The 19,010-nt window shown below is 40.7% G+C and overlaps 1 protein-coding gene across 11 annotated transcripts in view; it reads right to left on the bottom strand.

Annotated features, from left to right (window-relative positions):
- The window catches only part of MYBPC1 (myosin binding protein C, slow type), a 98,939-nt gene that overhangs the window by 3,979 nt on the left and 75,950 nt on the right, over positions 1-19,010 (bottom strand). For 8 of the 11 annotated variants that reach the window (XM_025401591.1, XM_025401592.1, XM_025401598.1 and 5 more), the window contains 8 exons: positions 18,613-18,747; positions 14,269-14,436; positions 11,714-11,802; positions 8,535-8,730; positions 6,760-6,899; positions 4,760-4,919; positions 3,933-4,069; positions 1,646-1,832 (listed from right to left, as the gene is read on the bottom strand). In XM_025401591.1, the coding sequence (XP_025257376.1) occupies positions 1,646-1,832; positions 3,933-4,069; positions 4,760-4,919; positions 6,760-6,899; positions 8,535-8,730; positions 11,714-11,802; positions 14,269-14,436; positions 18,613-18,747 (1,212 nt within the window). Of the gene's footprint in view, positions 1-1,645; positions 1,833-3,932; positions 4,070-4,759; positions 4,920-6,759; positions 6,900-8,534; positions 8,731-11,713; positions 11,803-14,268; positions 14,437-15,373; positions 15,428-17,107; positions 17,117-18,612; positions 18,748-19,010 lie in introns of all 11 variants that reach the window. The other 3 variants (XM_025401589.1, XM_025401593.1, XM_025401588.1) reach the window with 2 other exon arrangements.

Below are 19,010 nucleotides of genomic sequence, written 5' to 3'. Positions count from 1 at the left end.
CAGTGGCTCACGCCTATAATCCCAGAACTTCGGGAGGCCAAGGCGGATGGACTGCTTGAGGTCAGGAGTTTGAGACCAGCCTGGCCAACATAGCGAAATCCCGTCTTTACTGAAGATATAAAAATTAGCCAGGTGTGGTGGTGCATGCCTGTAATCCCGGCTACTCAAGAGGCTAAGGCACGAGAATTGCTTGAACCCAGGAGGCAGAGGTTGCAGTGAGCTGAGATTGCACCCTTGCACTTCAGCCTGGGTGACAGAGTGAGACCTTGTCTCAAAAAAATATATATATATATATGTGTGTGTGTGTGTGTGTGTGTATTTATATGTGTGTGTATACATATATATATGAAAAGTTATTTTGTTCAAGAAGTTTCTCTATCACATTTATATTAGATTTAGCACTAAAAGACTCTTTTTTTTTTTTGAGACGGAGTCTCGCTCTGTCACTCAGGTTGGAGTGCACTGGCGTGATCTTGGCTTGCTGCAACCTCCACCTCCTGGGTTCAAGCCATTCTCCTGCCTCAGCCTCCCGAGTAGTTGGGATTACAGGCGTGTGCCACCACGCCTGGCTAATTTTTGTATTTTTAGTAGAGACGGGGTTTCACCATGTTGGTCAGGCTGGTCTCGAACTCCTGACCTCGTGATCCGCCCGCCTCAGCCTCCTAAAGTGCTGGGATTACACGTATGAGCCACCATGCCTGGCTAAAAGACTCTTTTTTAAAAAACATAAATACCCAAGCATTTACTATGATTTTCTAAAATAGATATTTACTTTCTGAGTTTTAGGTCATAATTTCTTCATTATAGAGAGATTGGAAAAAGAAAGATTTTAGTTATTACAGAATGGCAATATAATACACTTAAGAATGAGAGAAAACACACTAGGATCATGTCACCTATTATCTCATAACGGTGACTCTTTGAAGGGTTTTTCATGGTGTCCCAAAGTAGGTTCTGCTCGTAAAGAAAAATGTCAGTATAAAAATGGTAGTTGATTAATATGAAAATTGATTAAGATGGCAGGTTATGCTTTTCAACCACATAAATCCTTATGTGTTTTCTTGGTTTACATTAGTTGCCACACTTTGAAAACTAGTATATGGAAGTTCTCTAGTTAGAGATTTGAAAAGCAACCTGTTATAATATGTATATACTATATTCTATATGTGTAATATCAAACACTTAATTAGCAAAACTATTTCTATAAATATCAGAAAATAATAAACTTAACAAAATAGTAAACTAATTAAAAATAGTGCAGATTCCTCAATTGCCATTTCAATAGATGGATTTTCACACTAGGCTTCTATTTATAGATGAATGATGTCACCAAAGTGATAGCCCCTTTCATTCTTACCATGGTGTACACATACTAACATTCCACTGAAATTAACAGTCCCTTAGCGCAAACCACATAAGACAAAAATAAGTTGACTTAAATAATCAAATAACCTTCCACAAATAAAGTGAAGTGAATGTAGGATGTAAAACTGCCTTCTCTCCCCGAATTCCCTCCCTGCTTCCCTCGCCCTCACCACCCTCTCCCACCCTCGCTGCAGCGTTTTGGCAAACAATTTGGATTAAGAACAATAATTCAATGATTTTCTTTAACTTTAGTCTATACATGAGATATTGGATGTCATACCTTTCACCTCCAGTTTGCATTCAATCTCCACTGTCCCAAGGTCATTGACTGCTTTGCAGCAGTAAGTGCCTCCATCATAGGGGCTGGGCTTGCGAATTTCCAGGGTACAGACTCCCTGGTTGCTGAACATCCTGTATCTTGGGTCATCCACAATAGCAACTTTGTTTTTCATCCAGGTTATTTTAGGCTGAAGTTCAAATTGAAGAAACTTAGGTCAAAACATATCTGTACTTGGCATATTAATAGACCATCAAAGCCAGTGACAGGATTTTAAAGCATGGCTTAAAAAGAAAGTGCATCTGAGAATGATAGATTTCTACTTGGGCACTATTTCTCACATTAAACTCTACTTAGTGCTTGGCAAAGAAGCAAACGAACAGTTCTGACAAAGAAAGCCAGATTTGTTCAGAGGCAACTCTAGGGCAATCTTCTCAAATGGATTCAGTTGCATTTCAATTTGATCTACACGGGTACAAACTTTCAGTTATAGGATGAACAAGTTTGGGGCATTGAATGTACAGCATCGGTGGTGACGAATGTATTAATTTGATTGTGATAATCATTACACAATGTGTACACATATCAAATCATCATATTGTTCAGCTTGAATGTATATGACCTTTATTTGTCAATTAAATATTTTCAAATTAAAAACAATTTCGTCCATAGGTCCATGATATTAACTCATTGTAGAGAGTGCATATTTGCTGGGCATTTTTTTTCAGAGAATCCCCTTAAGGTGTCATGACCATTTGATTTTCCTCCTTTCCTTTTCCTGATACTCTTTTTTAATTCTTTATGAACTGCATCTGCCTCATTACTTAACCTGTCCTCTGACGTCTATATTTATCATCCCATGGCAATGGATCTACTCCAATCAGATACTGCAAGATCAGTAACGACCCAATCACCCAGGAAGATGACTTCATTCTCCTTGACCTCTGAACCGCATTTGATATCAGTGACTCCTCACTCTCATAGTGTCTTCTCCTTTCTTTTGTAAATATGCACCCTCCGCATTCTCTCTTCCACCTCTTCTATTATTTTGTCTTGCTCAGAACCTACAGATGGCACCTTTTCTGTCTCCTTCACACAGTCTTCTTCTTCCTTCCGCCCTTCAAATGGGAGCGATCACTGAGCCTCACATCTTGGTCCTTGGCTTTTTACTCGCTATCCTCTTTCCTCAATGATATTCCTTTCTAAAGCTTTGGCAAGGGGTAGAATGTAGCATCTTTATGTCTGGGACTCCCAAACCGAAAGCAAGAGCCCTGGCCTTTCTCCTAGGCTCCGGGTGAACCTCTCCATCTGCTTCCTCATCATCCCCATTTGGATGTACCAACATCATTTACAAGTACACATTAATTTAGCACCTTTTGCTCATCCTCAGTCTGGCTTTTTCCTTTGACTTTCCTTTTTTTTTCTTTTTTTTCGGAGTCTTCTGTCACCCAGGCTAGAGTGCAGTGGTGCTATCTCAGCTCACTGCAACCTCCACCTCCCAGGTTCATGCAATTCTCCTGCCTCAGCCTCCCAAGTAGCTGGGATCACAGTTGTATGCCACCATGCCCAGCTGATTTTTGTATTTTTAGTAGAGACCATGTTGCCCAGGCTGGTCTTGAACTCCTGATCAAGTGATCTGCCTGCCTCAGCCTCCAAAGTGTTGGGATTACAGGCGTGAGCCACTGCACCCGGACAACTTCCCTATTTACGATCAAGGTATATACAGGAAAAAAAAAAGTTCATAAATTTTCCCAATTCTAGGGTACTTTCTCTCAGTGCACCCAGGGATATGTACATCTCTATGGGTGACATTCATTAAATCGTTGTTCTTTTCAAATGCCAACATGAAGCCTTGAAACCTTTCTCATCTCTTCAACCGGATATGATATCTCCCTTCTTAGCACACTGTACCCTTATCAAATCACATTTATATTCTGTCTTACAGTATAGTGTAATTGTTGTTTAATCTATCACAGAATTCTTGATATTACCACCTAATTTTCCAAGTGAAACAATGTTATTACACTTCCATCTCCTTATACAGGAGATGTTCTTTTTTAAATAGGTGGTTTGCTTTTTCTTCAGAGGAATCCCTTAGTAAAGAAACGTAAGCATTTTTTACTACTGCATCTGAATAGTGTGCCTAATTATCTACCACCACTAACACCCTCTAATCCCCCATCCTGGGAAAACACAAGGAGCAGCTGGATTTGTTTTTATTGTTACTTACATTATAACACAACATATACAAGCGAGGGACTTTAACTGATGTGATAGAAGAACATAGTACCTTAGGATTTCCTCTCACACTGCAGTTTAGGGTGGCATTGTAACCAGCAATGGCATAGGTGTTAACCAAAGGCTGAGTAAACATGGGTGCCTCTGAGAAATCAAAGTCTTCATACACTGGATTTTTGTAGATTTTACCTTAAAAACAAGCATTACAAATATGTTAAAATTATGTAAATTGGCCTGAGACTATATTATTGGTGGCATCATTTACTCACGATTAAAACTTTCCTGAACTTAGAAACACACGGAAAAAGATGAGCAAATGCCATGTGGCAAACATTCTGAGGGGTACAAATGCATAGCCAATCACACATGAGATAGAAAGCCAGAGGGGTCATCTGAAACTGAACCAGATATTGAGAAGACTTTGGTGTCTTTCTGAGTATTTTGAACAGAAATTTGTTCTAATGTGAAAATTCACAAGGAAGGTTTTAAGAAGAGGGGTTTATGATGAAATGGAAAGATAAGGATAGAATTTAGTTTCTCCTTTTATAATCGAGTGGGTCCCATGTGTAGCTACATTGAAGGTGTCCAAGAATAAAAGTAGAAACTCTAGAAGAAAATGTCTACTTTTTCCTGTCTCTGGGGTATTAGCCATTTGTAGATCCACTGCCTAGAAGCTGGAATGAATTAAAGCCTATATTTGTAAAAAAAATTCAATAATAATATAATTCCACTTAAATTTTACTTGAACACCATTATCATAATTTTACAATGTACATTTACCATTTTTTAAATTCCCTTTCACCACATCTCTTTTTCCAGTCTTCTCTGTGTAGTCACTGTCAACCAAGGTTTTCAAATGTCAGTCCATTCCCAACTCACCATCCTTAGCGATCACAGCACTCTCTTTAGTCATGGTGGCATCCTCACTGAGGCCGCACATGTTTTCAGAAAAGACCCGGAAGTAATATTCATTCCCTATGACCAGTTCAGTAATGGTGGCATTGGTTCGGTGATAATGCTCGATGACAGTGAACCACTCCTAAAAGAAAAAGAAAATAGTAACTGGAGGAAAATCACCTAAAAGTATACAATTTTTCTAACTGTAGATTGGGATAAATAAGTGCTTTATTAACAAAAAGAAGAAAAGACTACTCATTTTTGTATGGAGAGTAATAATATGTTGTTAAAATATGTTTATATGGAGAGTAATACACGTTATTAAAATATGTTGAAACAATGTATATTTTGTTTAATATTTTACAACTTATTTGCAATTGACTATGTAATTTAATCTTCATTTACACATTAGATTCATATACCCTAGATGTCATCTACTATCTTTATGTTTTTTCATAACCTTTAGGTGTCTGTCGTCTATTTATCTACCTGTCTACTTACCTATTTGTCTTCCTAGCTATCTTTTGTAGAATAAAGTATAATTACAGAATTTTAGTGCCAACTTCTTATCAGAAAGACCTCAAGCTAAATCACTAGAGAAACATTAGTAATATCCAGTACATTTACTTAACATTATTATTATATATTTTTTTCTTTTTGAGACACGGTCTCACTCTATCACCCGGGCTGGAGTGCAGTGATGCGATCTTGGTTTACTGCAGTCTTGACCTCCCGGGCTCAAGAGACCCTTTCACCTCAGCCTCCTGAGTAACTGGGACTACAGGCACGTGCTACCACACCCAGCTAATTTATTTTTTATAGAGAGGGGGTCTCCCTATGTTGTCCAGGCTGATCTCAAACTCCTGGGCTCAAGCAATCCTCCCACCTCAGCCTTCCAAAGTGCTGGGATTACAGGTATGAGCCACTGCTCCCCGTTTGTATTATTAACTTTGGTTCTGTTTTTTCTTTTTGAGATGGAGTCTTGCTCTGCCATCCTGGCTAGAGTGCAGTGGCACAATCTTGGCTCACTACAACCTCCGCCTTCCAGGTTCAAGCAATTCTCCTGCCTGAGCCTCCCAAGTAGCTGGGAATTCAGGCGTGAGAAAATCTGGTGATCTTTAGCAAGTCATTTATCCTCTGTGAGCCTCAGTTTCCTCATCTATAAAATAAGTTTATAATAAGTCTTACTCCAACTAGGTTGCTTTTTAAACACATTAAGCCAGGGGTTTTCAATCTTTTGGCTTCCCTGGAAAAAGAATTGTCTTGGGCCACACATAAAATACACTAACACTAATGATAGTTGATGAGCTGAAAAAAATAATCATAAAAAAAATCTCATAATGTTTTGAGAAAGTTTACAAATACGTGTTGGGCTGCATTCAAAGCTGTCCCGGGCTGCATGCGGCCCGGGGGCCACAAGTTGGACAAGCTTGTATTAGGCTCTTGTCCTCCTCCAGACCCTTCCGCATTTGCACATGCTGTAACCTTGGAGAATCTTTCTTTTCTAACTATTGTCTGTCTTTTTTCTTTTTTTGTAGGTATAAGTGCACAGTATCCAACTTATTTCACAAGGAGAAACAGTTGCATGGGTGTGAATCTGAGTCAAAGTCTCGAGCAAATATTTGTGGAAGGAATGAGTTTATTGAATTCTATGGAGCATTGAACCAGTTGCTTTATATCATTTAAGCTTTGTAATAATCAAGCAAGGGATATTTGTGCCCCCATTATACAGACGAGGAAAATAGAGATGAAAGAGGTCAAGTGATTGTGGTCACGTGTGGTCCTTATACACGTGGTCTTAAGTAGCAATGCTGCGGTTTAATTCCAGCTCTGTGGCTCCACAGGTCCTTTCCTTTCTGCTCTGCCACATCACTTCTCCACGGCCCCAGCTGGCTCCTCACCAGTGAGGCCCTTCTGCCACCTCCTTTACCTCTGATGAAATGGGCTTTTGCTGCTGCTAACCAGAGAAAGCCAGACCTTACCATGCTCTTCTTGTCAGCCTTCTGGATGGTATACCCTGTGATAGCAGCATTTCCATCATCCTTCGGTGGAGTCCACGTGAGAGCAACATTTTCTCCCCAGACATCCTCAATCTTCACAGATTGGGGTGGACCTGGACGGTCTACAGGATGAATTCATGGTGTCACTGCAAGGTCACTTTCTTTCCCAGTCTATATTTCATTTCAGGAGGATATTTTAAATGACCTTTTCCTCTGTTTTAGGAGGCATCACTCTTCTAGACCCTACCATGGGGGCTTCTGAGACCCTTTGCCTTCCAGTAGAAATGGAGCCAGGCCAGATCAAAGGGCACAGAGCAGCCTCAACACTCCCTTCAACTTCACAAAACTCAAAAAGGATTAGCCAGTGGGAAAAGAGTGCTTAGTTTAAAGGGAATGACCCTTTAAACCAAGATAGGAGGCTGTTACAGGAAGTTGCCCCGTTGGTTAGAGAACCTCAACTTTCAGCAAATTTACTGAAATACAATGATAACAATGATTGGAAACAAGGCTTTTTTCTAGCTCTGCTCTTAAATTTCCTTCTTTTTGTTTTTTTGGAGACAGAGTCTTTGTCTGTAACCCAGGCTGAGTTGCAGTGGTGCAATCTTGGCTCACAAGAACCTCCTCCTCCCAGGTTCAAGTGATTTTCATGCCTCAGCCTCCCAAGTAGCGAGGACAAGTGTGTGCCACAATGTCTGGCTAATTTTTGCATTTTTAGTACAGACAAGTTTTTACCATGTTGTCCAGGCTTGTTTCAAACTCCTGGCCTCAAGTGATCTGCCCGCCTTCCAAAGTGCTGGTATTACAGGTGTGAGCCACCATGCCCGGCCTTAAATTTATTTCTTGAAGTTGCAAAAATTACAGAATAATTTAAGTAATTAAGAACTAACATTATTTATTCTTTGGGTAGGTAAGTATCTAACTACTCTGGCAGGATCAAAGAATTCAGTGCTTAACTGTTCAGTTTTGCTTAGGTACATCTTCCTTATATTAATATTTAAAAAAAATTCTTCATTCTCCATGAAAACTTTTACCAGTAAATTTTAGGTGTAGTAAGAAACATGTTAAACTATAGCTAGAATCTATAATGTCTAGAATGTAAGAATTCAACATAAGAAATAACTTTACCATCAGGGAGATGAGAAACTAAGAGTAAGAGAGAGCCGGGTTGTAGAATAGTGCAGAAGGATTTCACTAAAAAGTACATTCATTAATTTTCTTGAACATATATGCCTCAAATCTCTCATGATTAGTCCTTTGAGTTGGTGAGAATTCATTTTGAAATGGTAACAAATCTTACTGCCTTGTTTTTTTTCTTTTTTTTTTTGAGACAGAGTCTCGCTCTGTCACCCAGGCTAGATAGAGTGCAGTGGCTTGATCTCAACTCACGCAACTTCCACCTCCTGGGTTCAAGTGATTCTCCTGCCTCAGTTTCCCGAGTAGCTGGGATTACAGGTGCACGCCACCACACCCAGATAATTTTCGTATTTTTAGTAGAGACAGGGCTTCACAATGTTGGCCAGGCTGGTCTTGAACTCCTGACCCCAAGTGATCCACCTACGTCAGCCTCCCAAAGTGCTGGGATTACAGGTGTGAGCTACCACGCCCAGACTAATTTATCTATTTTTAAAAAACAAATCTAAAAAAAGAGTTTTATGTAGAGCCAGCCTAACAAAACTCCTGCTCTTGCCTTAGGGACAAGAACAATTCATCCCTGTACTGCTTTGACAGAACGTTCTGGCTCCTTCGTCTAAACCTACCAACAATCTGGATGTCAATTGATGCGGTCTCCACAAATTTGTCCACTTTGACTTGCAGATCGTATTTCCCAGAGTGGCTCCTCTCTGCTTTTCTAATAAATATGATTGTATCAGTCTCAGAGTTGCGAATGTTTATTTGATTCTTATCAATTTCTACACCATCCTTCTTCCAAGTTAATTCTGGTCTTGGTTTTCCCTAAAAAGAAAGACAGCAAAAGTAGAGGGGGTAAATCACATTGTCTCAAGATGTTTCTTCAGCATTATGAGGACAATGGCTTAACCCATTCTAGGCAGGGCTGGAAAACACCACCCTTCTAGTCTGGTGGTGAGCAATTACAGCAGCAAAGCTGTCATCTGCATTTGATGTGCAAGGCACTACCTTAGGTGCATCACATTGATTATTTCCCTTAATCTTCACATCAAGCTTAGTATCATTATCCTCATTTTTTGGATAGATAAGTTAAATAATTTGCCCAAGGTCTTGCATTTAAGTAAGCACTGGAACCAGGTCTCCCAGCTGGGTCTGTTGGCTCCAAAAGCCTACACAACACAGGATAATGGTTAAGAGCATGGGCTCTGGGGCCCTGGAATCTATATCTGGCTCCTGACCACTTAATGTCTGTGTGACCTTGGGCAAGTTACTTACTAAGCTTTCTGTGCCTCAACGGGAATATTGGTAGTACCTATCTCAAAGAGTGGTTATAAAGATTGAATTCCTGAGAAAGTTTCTGTCCAATACATAAGTTTTTGTAATTAATATCATCGAATTTTTTTTTTTTTTTGACGGAGTTTGGCTCTTGTTTCCCAAGTTGGAGAGCAGTGGCACAATCTTGGCTCACTGCAACCTCCACCTCCTGGGTTCAAGGGATTCTCCTGCCTCAGCCTCCCGAGTACCCGGGTTTACAGGTGCACACCACCGTGCTTGTCTAATTTTTGTAGTTGTTAGTAGAAACAGGGTTTCACCAAGTTGACCAGGCTGGTCTCGAACTCCTGACCTCATGTGATTCACCCACCTCCGCCTCCCAAAGTGCTGGGATTACAGGCATGAGCCACCGTGCCCAGCCACTATCATCTGAATTCTCTCTCTGTTCCCTCTAGCTGTTGAAACTATTCTTTAAGAGCAGAATATAAGAAATCATAATCCCATTCATGAACCTGAGTTTCCATTTCTATTACAAAGGAATTTCCTAGAAGATCTGAGCATCCAGGCTCACCCTGGCAGACAGGAACCAAGCATGAATTCTGTCACAGCTTTCCTGTGGGCTCTGAACATGGCTAGGTTATAATAAGAGATGTAGGTAAGGCACAGCTTTCCTGTGGGCTCTGAACATGGCTAGGTTATAATAAGAGATGTAGAGCTACACACCAAACCCCTGCTCTCAGAGCCTGAAGAGTGGTTGGGGGTGCTCAGACTCACACATGGGAAGCAGAAAACAACATTGTTGAAGAAAGGGAAAGACAGTTGAAGCTTATATTTCCTTAAATGTACAACTTGCTCTTAGCCACTAGGGGAAAATGTGGGTTCTCTAATAACACACAAAGTGCAAAAACCACTGAATTAAGTCACGGGGCCACGGACTCTGTTCTTGGCCCTACCATTGACTTTCTGCATGATGCTGGGCAAGTCTCTTAACTTCCCTGTCAGTTTCTTCCCTTCTCAAGCAAGGTAAGGAAATCTGGCCTTTCTGCCTCACAGGGTGTTTCTGAGGATCAAATGATAAAATGTTTGGGAACTCTAGAGATTACACAAATATACTAACATCACATTTTGGTCTCATCTCCCTTCCTGGGGGCTGAACAGTCTCTGGGATGCCAGATCTATGGGGAACTTGTTCTCATGATATTTTTTCTCTCTCAGACTCAGGGACAGAAGTTGAACACACAGACCCCCAGATCTGGGAACTGGGATTAGCTGTGGTGGCAGGAACGGTGTGGAGACTTGAGGGCTGATTCAGCAGCCCCACTGCAGGGTTGGGGCTAGGTCCCCAGTGCCTGCCTTGTTGCTACTTCTGGTTTTATTTGATGCTGCAGGAGAAGGAAAGTGGGAAGAACCTTGCCAAGTCACCCGCTTGCTCCTCGGCTGTGTTCCGCTTCACTTCCTCCTTGGCTTTCATTCTGATTTCATGCGGGGGGTATGTAGTACACAATGCCTCTCCTTAGGTTTGTGCCCAGAGTGCAATGAGGATGGCCTGAATTGGCCATCCCTTTAGTTTGGTTTCATGGGAGCCTGGGTTTGAACAGACTTCTCTCTGTGTGTGTGTGCATGTGTGTGTGTGTGTATGAGTGTCAAATGTGTGTAGAGACCTACATTCTAAGGCCAGCCTGGCTGATACAATAGCCACAAGGTACAAGTGGCTATTTAAATTAAAATTAATTAAAATTAAAGAAAATTTAAAATTTATTTCTCCAGTCACACTAGTTCCTAGTTACACATTTCAAGTGCTCGATAGCCACATGTGGCTAGTGGCTACCATACTGGACAGCGCTGATATAGAACATTGGTATCATTGAAGAAAATTCTATTGAACAGCACTGTCTGGAGGTGTCATATGAATAGGGAGCTGGAGAGTAAGGGTTGGGAGGTACAGGGTGTGTGTGTGTATTTGTGTAAGACCAAAATTGACTATTGTAAGTGAAGACTAGTGAATTTTGTGAAGAACAGATTCTTTTGCTGAAATAATGATTTAATATTGTTCATATATTTCAGTTAGTGTCATCGTGATTTCAAATTTCAGTTGTCCTCCTTATTGAAATTATTTTGGTTTGGGGTCATCGTGGGAACTAAGCACACACTGTTTTCCTGAATGTGACACTGAGAGCTTCACTTAAAATCATGGGTTTTTACAAATATATATGACCAAAAGAATCTTCAAGCATTTCTTCATTTGGTATCTCCTTGATGTTTCCTCCCTGCCCACCATAGTCCCTGAGTTTCAGGCAAGACTATACCTCATTTGTCTCATGTAGAAAGAAAATCTATGATGGTTTCTGTAGATTTCTCTATTTTGATAGCAGGAGATTGCTTAATCATTCTCTAACACTCTTTCTTTCTTTATTTACCTCCTCTCTCTCTGAGGAAATCCTGAATCATGATGAACTTAAATGCTAGAGCACGTCTTCCTACTTCCTAAACTAACCCAACCGTGGAAAGAGAAAAAGAGCGACCTTTGAACTCTTACCTGGAAAGGTATAACCAGATTGACAGCTTCTCCAACTCTGCGGATATAGGTTTGCTTCAGGTGTCTTGGGATGCGAATCTTTGGAGGTTCTGAGTGAGGGTAAAATAGCACAATTTTGCATCAGTCTGGTGTCTGAAAATAGCCTTACAAAAGCAAAATGGCATGATCCTCACCAGAGTACCCTTGTGGTCATATCTCTGCAATAAAATCTGAGATGTGCCACGAACAGACAATGTATGGTAACTGGTTCAAAATGTGTGTGTGGTTTTTGTTTGTTTGTTTTGTTTTGTCTTGTTTTCTCTTCAAGCAGAGATGTTTTAACAGTTTGACTCAGCAAAATTTATCCCTGATATCCTTGGCTTTATTGCAACTTTGTATTTTCATTGTTATAATAAGCCTAAAGCAACTTTATAGAAAAATACATTTTCTCTTATGGCCTTACACATTCTATGCATACTTTTCATAGTTTCTTTCTCTCTTTTTTTTTTTTTTTTTTTTTCAGACAGAGTCTCTGTCACCCAGGCTGAAGTGCAGTGGCATTGCTCACTGCAACCTCCGCCTCCTGGGTTCAAGCGATTCTCATGTCTCAGTCTCCTGCATAGCTGAGACTACAGGCACATGCCACCACGCCTGGCTAATTTTTGTATTTTTAGTAGAGATGGGATTTTGCCATGTTGGCCAGGCTGGTCTCAAACTTGTGACCTCTGGTGATCTACCCTCCTTAGTCTCCCAAAGTGCTGGGATTACAGGCATGAGCCACCGCATCTAGCTAGTTATTCATAGTTTCTAACAGTGAGTATATTTGCCAGGGAACATTCCACAAAACATCTATAGGCACCACATTAGCTGGGAAGACTGTCCATTCTTCCTTACCAGAAAAAAAAAAAACAAAACAAAATGTTAGCACCCAGCACTTGCTATTTAGGTGACTCTGTTGGAGTTTAGCAGTAACTTTCTCCTTGTGTGACTATGGTGAAGTACATAATAGGCAACCCTGGCCCACTGTGTATTAATATTCATTAATTAAACATCATGAAGATACTAGAGCATGTCGCTGCAAATCCATCAGGAGCAGGGAGTCGAAGGCTCATAGGCTCACAGGGAAGAAGCGGTTCTTCTTACTTATTTCCTCAAGTAAAAGTGGAGTTTCTATGCAAAAAAGTCACCTATTCATCCTCCAACTCAGTTGGACGGTGCTTTTCCTGGGGTAAACCATTGTACTGCAGTGTGCAGCCTAAGTGTTCAGACATACTTTGCATTTCATTGTCACACAAGTCTAGAAAAAAAACATACTCAAGAGCCAAGATTTGATGAAAGCTATTATTCTTATTCTTGTTTTGTTTTGTTTTGTTCAAGACAAGGTCTTGCTTTGTCACCCAGGCTGAAGTACAGTGGCGTGATCTTGGCTCACTGCGGCCTCCGCCTCCTGATTTCAAGCGATTCTCCCACCTCAGCGTCCTGACTAGCTGGGACCACAGGCGTGTGCCACCACACCCAGCTAATTTTTGTATTTTTAGTAGAGATGTGGTTTTGCCATATTCCCCAGCCTGGTCTCAAACTCTTGGGCTTAAGTGATCCACCTGCCTCAGCCTCCCAAAATACTGAAATTATAGGCATGAGCCATCGTGCTCAGCCAAAATTAATTATTTTTATGCTTCATTAAGAACACTCTAAGGGCCAGGCATGGTGGCTCACGCCTGTAATCCCAGCACTTTGGGAGGCTGAGGCAGGTGGATCACTTGAGGTCAGGAGTTCGAGACCAGCCTGACCAACATAGGGAAACCCTGTCTGTCCTAAAAAACACCAAAAAAATTAGCCAGGCATGGTGGTGCATGCCTATAATCCCAGTTACTTGGGAGGCTGAGGGAGGAGAATTGCTTGAACCCAGGAGGCAGAGGTTGCAGTGGCCAAGACTGTGCCATTGCACTCCAGCCTGGGCAACAAGAGCAAAACTCCATCTCAATAAAAAAAAAAAAAAAAAAAAAAAGAAAGAAAGAAAGACTCTAAGGCAAAACTGGCCCTTTTGTTTCAACTGTTGAGTGCATGGTGGTGAGGAAGGCAAGGTTGGCTAGTATTACTCCGTGGCAGTGACTTGATTTCATGCCAAGGTATCAATAGTTTTACTCATCTTCATTTTTATACTATCAGTGCAGATGTCAAAACACTGAAAGGTACAAATAATATATTCATAATATTATGAAAACGGTTCTGACCCTGCAGATTCATTAGCGGCACACGGTTGTTGCAGGGATTGTTTGCATGGTTGTATTAACATACTCTCTCTCCACTGTGAATAGGCAGCCCAGCCAGAGTTGGCTCCTGGAACCAGTAGAGGTTAACTAACTGGTCCTCAGAGTACCAAGATAAACCTGAAGGTGATCTCCCATATTGCCTGAAGAGAGCTGTTTTGTTAAGTTCTAACTACTAGGAAGCATTAACAAAATATCAAAGGAGTAACAACAAAATAGGAGGTTTCGAGAAAGAAAGTCAGTTTGAAGAAAAAAAAAGTGAACAATGTAAAATGGAATCTAAATTTTGAAAGCCTTGTCACCTACCTATGATTTCCTTCACGAGAATGGGCTGAGAATAGTACTTGGGCTCACTGGCACCAGCTGCATTAATAGCCTTCACACGCACAAAGATCTTTGAATCTGTCGGCAGATCTGTGATGGTGAACTTCGTCTTGTCGATCAGATCTTTGTTTGCAGGTAACCAGTTGTCAGCTGAAGTCCATAAAGAAGAGGAAAAGAAGGAGGAATGCTGTTTAGTGAAAAAAAATCATCTTAACCATTACAGTCAACTCCAAATTAGTATTTTACTCATAATAATACATCATTTAGAGAGATTATGACTTTGGTCTGGACTCCGACTACAGGGGTGGACATTTTTCATATATTAAATAAAAAACAGCCTAAAATAGCTAACATAAATAATAGGAAAAATAAACTATAAGCTTCTGCTGTTTCTGAAAAACCTCTGATTCAGCACGAAGGCATCCTGAATAATAGTAACTGTCCATAAGAAGTTTGTAACAGTTTTATTCCAATTTAGTTTTATAATGATTCATGCAATCATGATTGCTAGCCATCTATACACATTAAAGTTCAGAAAAACAGGCAAAGGCTATCCTTATGCATGAGAGACACTGACCTTTATAGTCATATCATACATTTTTATCTTGGTTGATTTACTGTTGTAAGACACTAACATGGGTATAGAGAACCTGATCATATTTACTCACATTGATGAAGAGAAAAAGCTTATATCACAAAGACAAAACACAGTTCATGGGCTGATACCTCATAAGGAGTTGGTAAAATTCTAACCTTGCAACCAAAATCGAATTTTAAAAAGTTTTTGGCAGCTTGTGTACAAGAGAATTTTAACCCTGCATTCAGGCCTTACAAATGTTTCAGCATCTAAAAGTTAGTATGCATTTTGCCCACAGGAAGAAAGAAGACTTCGACCCCACATTATTAACTCACTGCTCCCTCTCCCCCAACTCTAAGGATCTGTGTGTGTGTGTCTCTCTCTCTCTCTGTGTGTGTGGTGTGTGTGTGTGTGTGTGTGTGGTGAGTATACTTCATGCTTGGTCATTCAATATTCCCAGAAACATTATAATATAGTAAGAAAATTTGAGAGCTTCACGGAATACTTTACCTGGCAGATCATACGCAGCCTCCCCATTTTCATCAGACTGTTTTGCTGACGTACCTTTGAGAATCCGTCATTAAAATTAATTAAAGACACCCACTTTCACACCAGAAGAATATCGTATCAGCAGTCAGCATTCTCTGTTAGTAAAGTATGCAAAGTGTGCAAAGAGATTTGTCCTCAGAGCAGTGACGGAAGAGACCAAACGGTGTTAGGGGGGTTCCTCAGGAGAGCACAGCCTGCTCTGTGCAGACTGTGGCTTCTGTCCTGAGGCACCTGCCAAAGAGAAGAGGAGAGAAAAGAAAAGAGTAGAGGAGAAAGGAGGCTGGGATACCTCCAGCAGTGAGAAGAAGAGATAGAGAAGAACAAAGCAAGACCCTGAAGAAAACAGAGGAGCAGGTCCTGGAATCTGCAGAGGAGCAGCGCACAGTGAGACAGTCTATCCTTGTTCCTGTCTCTGCCACCCCAGCAGGGGAGGATTCTCTTGGGTCCCCAGGAAACACAGTGCTCCCACAGTGGGGCTCCCTCATTCAAGACTGGGAGTGCAGGCCCTTGAGATAAGGCCAGCCCTGTTTTACCAGGGCCCAAGTTCTGAATAGAATTGGAGGCTGCCCCAGCAGCTAAAGAGGGAACATTGTCATGTTCCCATGACAATGAACTCTGTCAAGAAAACAAATTGAGCCTGCCCGGGTCCCTGCATCCCACATGGGTGACTCACAGGGTGGTCTTGGGCATACCCCACTGGTTTGAGATGATGACTTTCTCGGTATCAGGAGAGGAGTGGGGGCATCGGGGGCTGGACTGGCTGTCCATTGGAAACTTTGCCTCTCTCTTGTTCTAACCCTACCAGGATTATCAAGGAGAAGGGCAGGCAGCTAGAATATCCTGGCAGCTAGGAAGGCATGTGGAGAATAAAAATTCCTTATGTCTTTGAAAAAGAGACCATCTTTAAACAAATGGTCTGCTTGGGAGCTTCTGGGTTGGTATTTTCAGAGTCAAGAGACAGTGGATGAGAAAGTGAAAATAAGAGACTCAGAAAACATGCACAGAAGAGTGAAGAACTAGTAAAAGAGACACTTTCAAGAGAAAACAGGACAAAACAAGACCAGAGGGGGAACAAAAGTAGTCCATCTCTTCACATTGGAACCACTTTAATTGGGGAAACACAGACAAAGAAGATGGCATCCCAGGGGATGGGCAAGGAATTTGTAAGTTATTTAACACGTGAGGAGAATTTTTAAGAAAGGAAAGAACAAACTTGAGTGCAGAAAGAAAACAAAGAAGAGTAAAATATTGCAGGCATTAAAAAAATAATAACAAAACAAAAACGAGAGAAAGGCAGAGTCCAAAACAACACACGATCTTATAAAACAAAGAATTCTCTTACAGAATAGAACCTGACGTCTCTAAAAGCATTAAACACTATAGAAAATTAGTCTGGAGGACAATAGCCATTAAAAGAGAATGAAGAGTCGGCAGCCACATAAAGAAAATAAGAAAAGACTGCAAAGAGAAAGAGATACACGTTGTGAGAGAACTCCCATAGAAAGCTAATTCCAAAACATTACTCAGCAAAATATATACATAATGACTGTGTACATATACATATGTATTCACGGGTATACATATGTATCTACACAGACCACACGCAAAATTATGTAAAATACACTTCATTGTATTTTATCTAAGGTGGGTAACATCAAAATGACAGCCATCTATCATTTTGCTGTATCTTCTTACTTTTTAAACCTATCAGAAAGAAAAGAGTAAAGAATTTGCTCGATTCATACATACACAAAAGGTTTATGCTCAAAGGCCACATCTCACATAAGATTGGGATATTCTGCTGGCCAGACAATATAAAAAGCAGAATGGAGTGCTCATGACTTTTTTAAATGGGGCGGGGGGATGGAAGAGGAATAAACTGAAGTGCTCAAGAATTTACTTGTTGCATTAGTGACACTACCCCTTCCCTTGCTGGGTTAACCCTGGGAAGTTTCTGACCACGTTTCCACTGCTTTTGGTTAGTGGCTTTTTAAATCCTGGAGAAACCAATCATAGGACTCTGTGTGTGGAGCAGGCGCAAGAGGGATTGAGGGGTATCAGGGTACTTCATTGTCCCTCTCCTCTTCTTCCCTCCAGAACAGAGGTGAGCATTTCCACAGGTGTCCCAATCCAGGCACCTGGGATTTCTTTTTCAGTAGTTTTCTCTTCATAGGAAGTTTCTTCTCCATAGTGAGTTTCCTCCAGGGGAGGTGCACTTGTGTTCACATTCCTGATTTCCTGAATGTGCTTCGTAACCTCCTTCCTTCATTTGGAGGATCTATGTTAAAGTTTGGTGTCCAAAGAGTTTTCTTGGAGGTGAAGTATTGGGCTATTGTTTGTGGAGTTTGAACAAGTTTCCTGGGTGATTCTTTACCTACCATCATCTAGAATGGAGACCAAGTCTAGAGCCATTTTCAAATGTCATCCCTTTCCAGTTATGGCAAATAAGAAACCAAGAAACACAACAGGATTTTGGTAAGTTTCACATTCTTTTGGTTTTCAGGTAATTCTGGCCCATACTTTCTTCTGTCATTTTTTCTTTTGCTATTATTTCTATCAGTGATTTTAAAAATTTATGACCTTGTTTCTCTTCCCCTCCTAAATTAAACTGATTACATTTTTATATCCCCAACTCCTGAGATAACTTACTGCTACATATTGAACTTATTTCTTATATGCTTGAGGATTTAACGCTGCTTCCTTTAAAACTAAGAGTGGTTCTTAATTCATCTTATTTTTAGATGAAGGCAGGTGATGATCACTAGACAAATACGTAGTCTCCCTTTATTACCCAAAATAGGCCACTCTTTTGATAGTTAACTTCGGCTCAGTATAGGTTTTAGAATTTCCAACTGGCTTCATCATAACTAGACTTTTATATTGCTGTGGTGCAATTCAATTCCGCCAGTTTAAGAAGAGGAAGTCCCCAAAGTTTTGTTACAATCTCTTCCTCCCATGTCTTAGTTCAATTATGGTGTCCAATCTGGCAGCCTAGTCAAGGTATTTTTGAGATATCAATTTATAAGCACCGAGTACTAAAAAAGGGTTTAGTTTGTATACATCTCAGAAGGATGATATTTGGTTTGATCTTATTTTCGTAGGAAGGTGATGCATTCTCAACAAAGAGAGACAAAAGAAAGGGAAGGGACATATTTCACCTATTGATGACAGTATTTGTTTTATCTACTGGTTGTACTTACATCCTTCAAAGCAATACTCTAGCACATAGCCATCTAAACCTGCTGCACCAATCTGGTCTGGGGGACGCCACTTCATCGTGACAGTCGTGTCAGTGACAGAGTCCACAGCCAGAAGAGTAGGAGGGCTTGTTACAGCTTAAAGATAAGAGAGACAGAAAAGAATAAAGTATTTACTACACAGCTATAGTGCAGGAACTGTGATAAAATCAATGGGGACACAAATAAAAATAGACACAAAAGCCCTACATCTTAATGAAATTCAATTAAGACACTTTGAGCATGGTTGTGTGCAAGGCAAAGATCTAATCAATGTGAGAATTTTGGAAATGCTGTCATGTGTTTTTTCCAAATTGAGAAGCTGGTGTGGGAAGCTGGGAGGCCCAAGGAAGTTGAAGAAG

Source organism: Theropithecus gelada, chromosome 11 (genome assembly GCF_003255815.1).
Source record: "Theropithecus gelada isolate Dixy chromosome 11, Tgel_1.0, whole genome shotgun sequence".
Classification (NCBI taxonomy): domain Eukaryota; kingdom Metazoa; phylum Chordata; class Mammalia; order Primates; family Cercopithecidae; genus Theropithecus; species Theropithecus gelada.
This window is presented reverse-complemented; position numbering and strand designations above follow the sequence as displayed.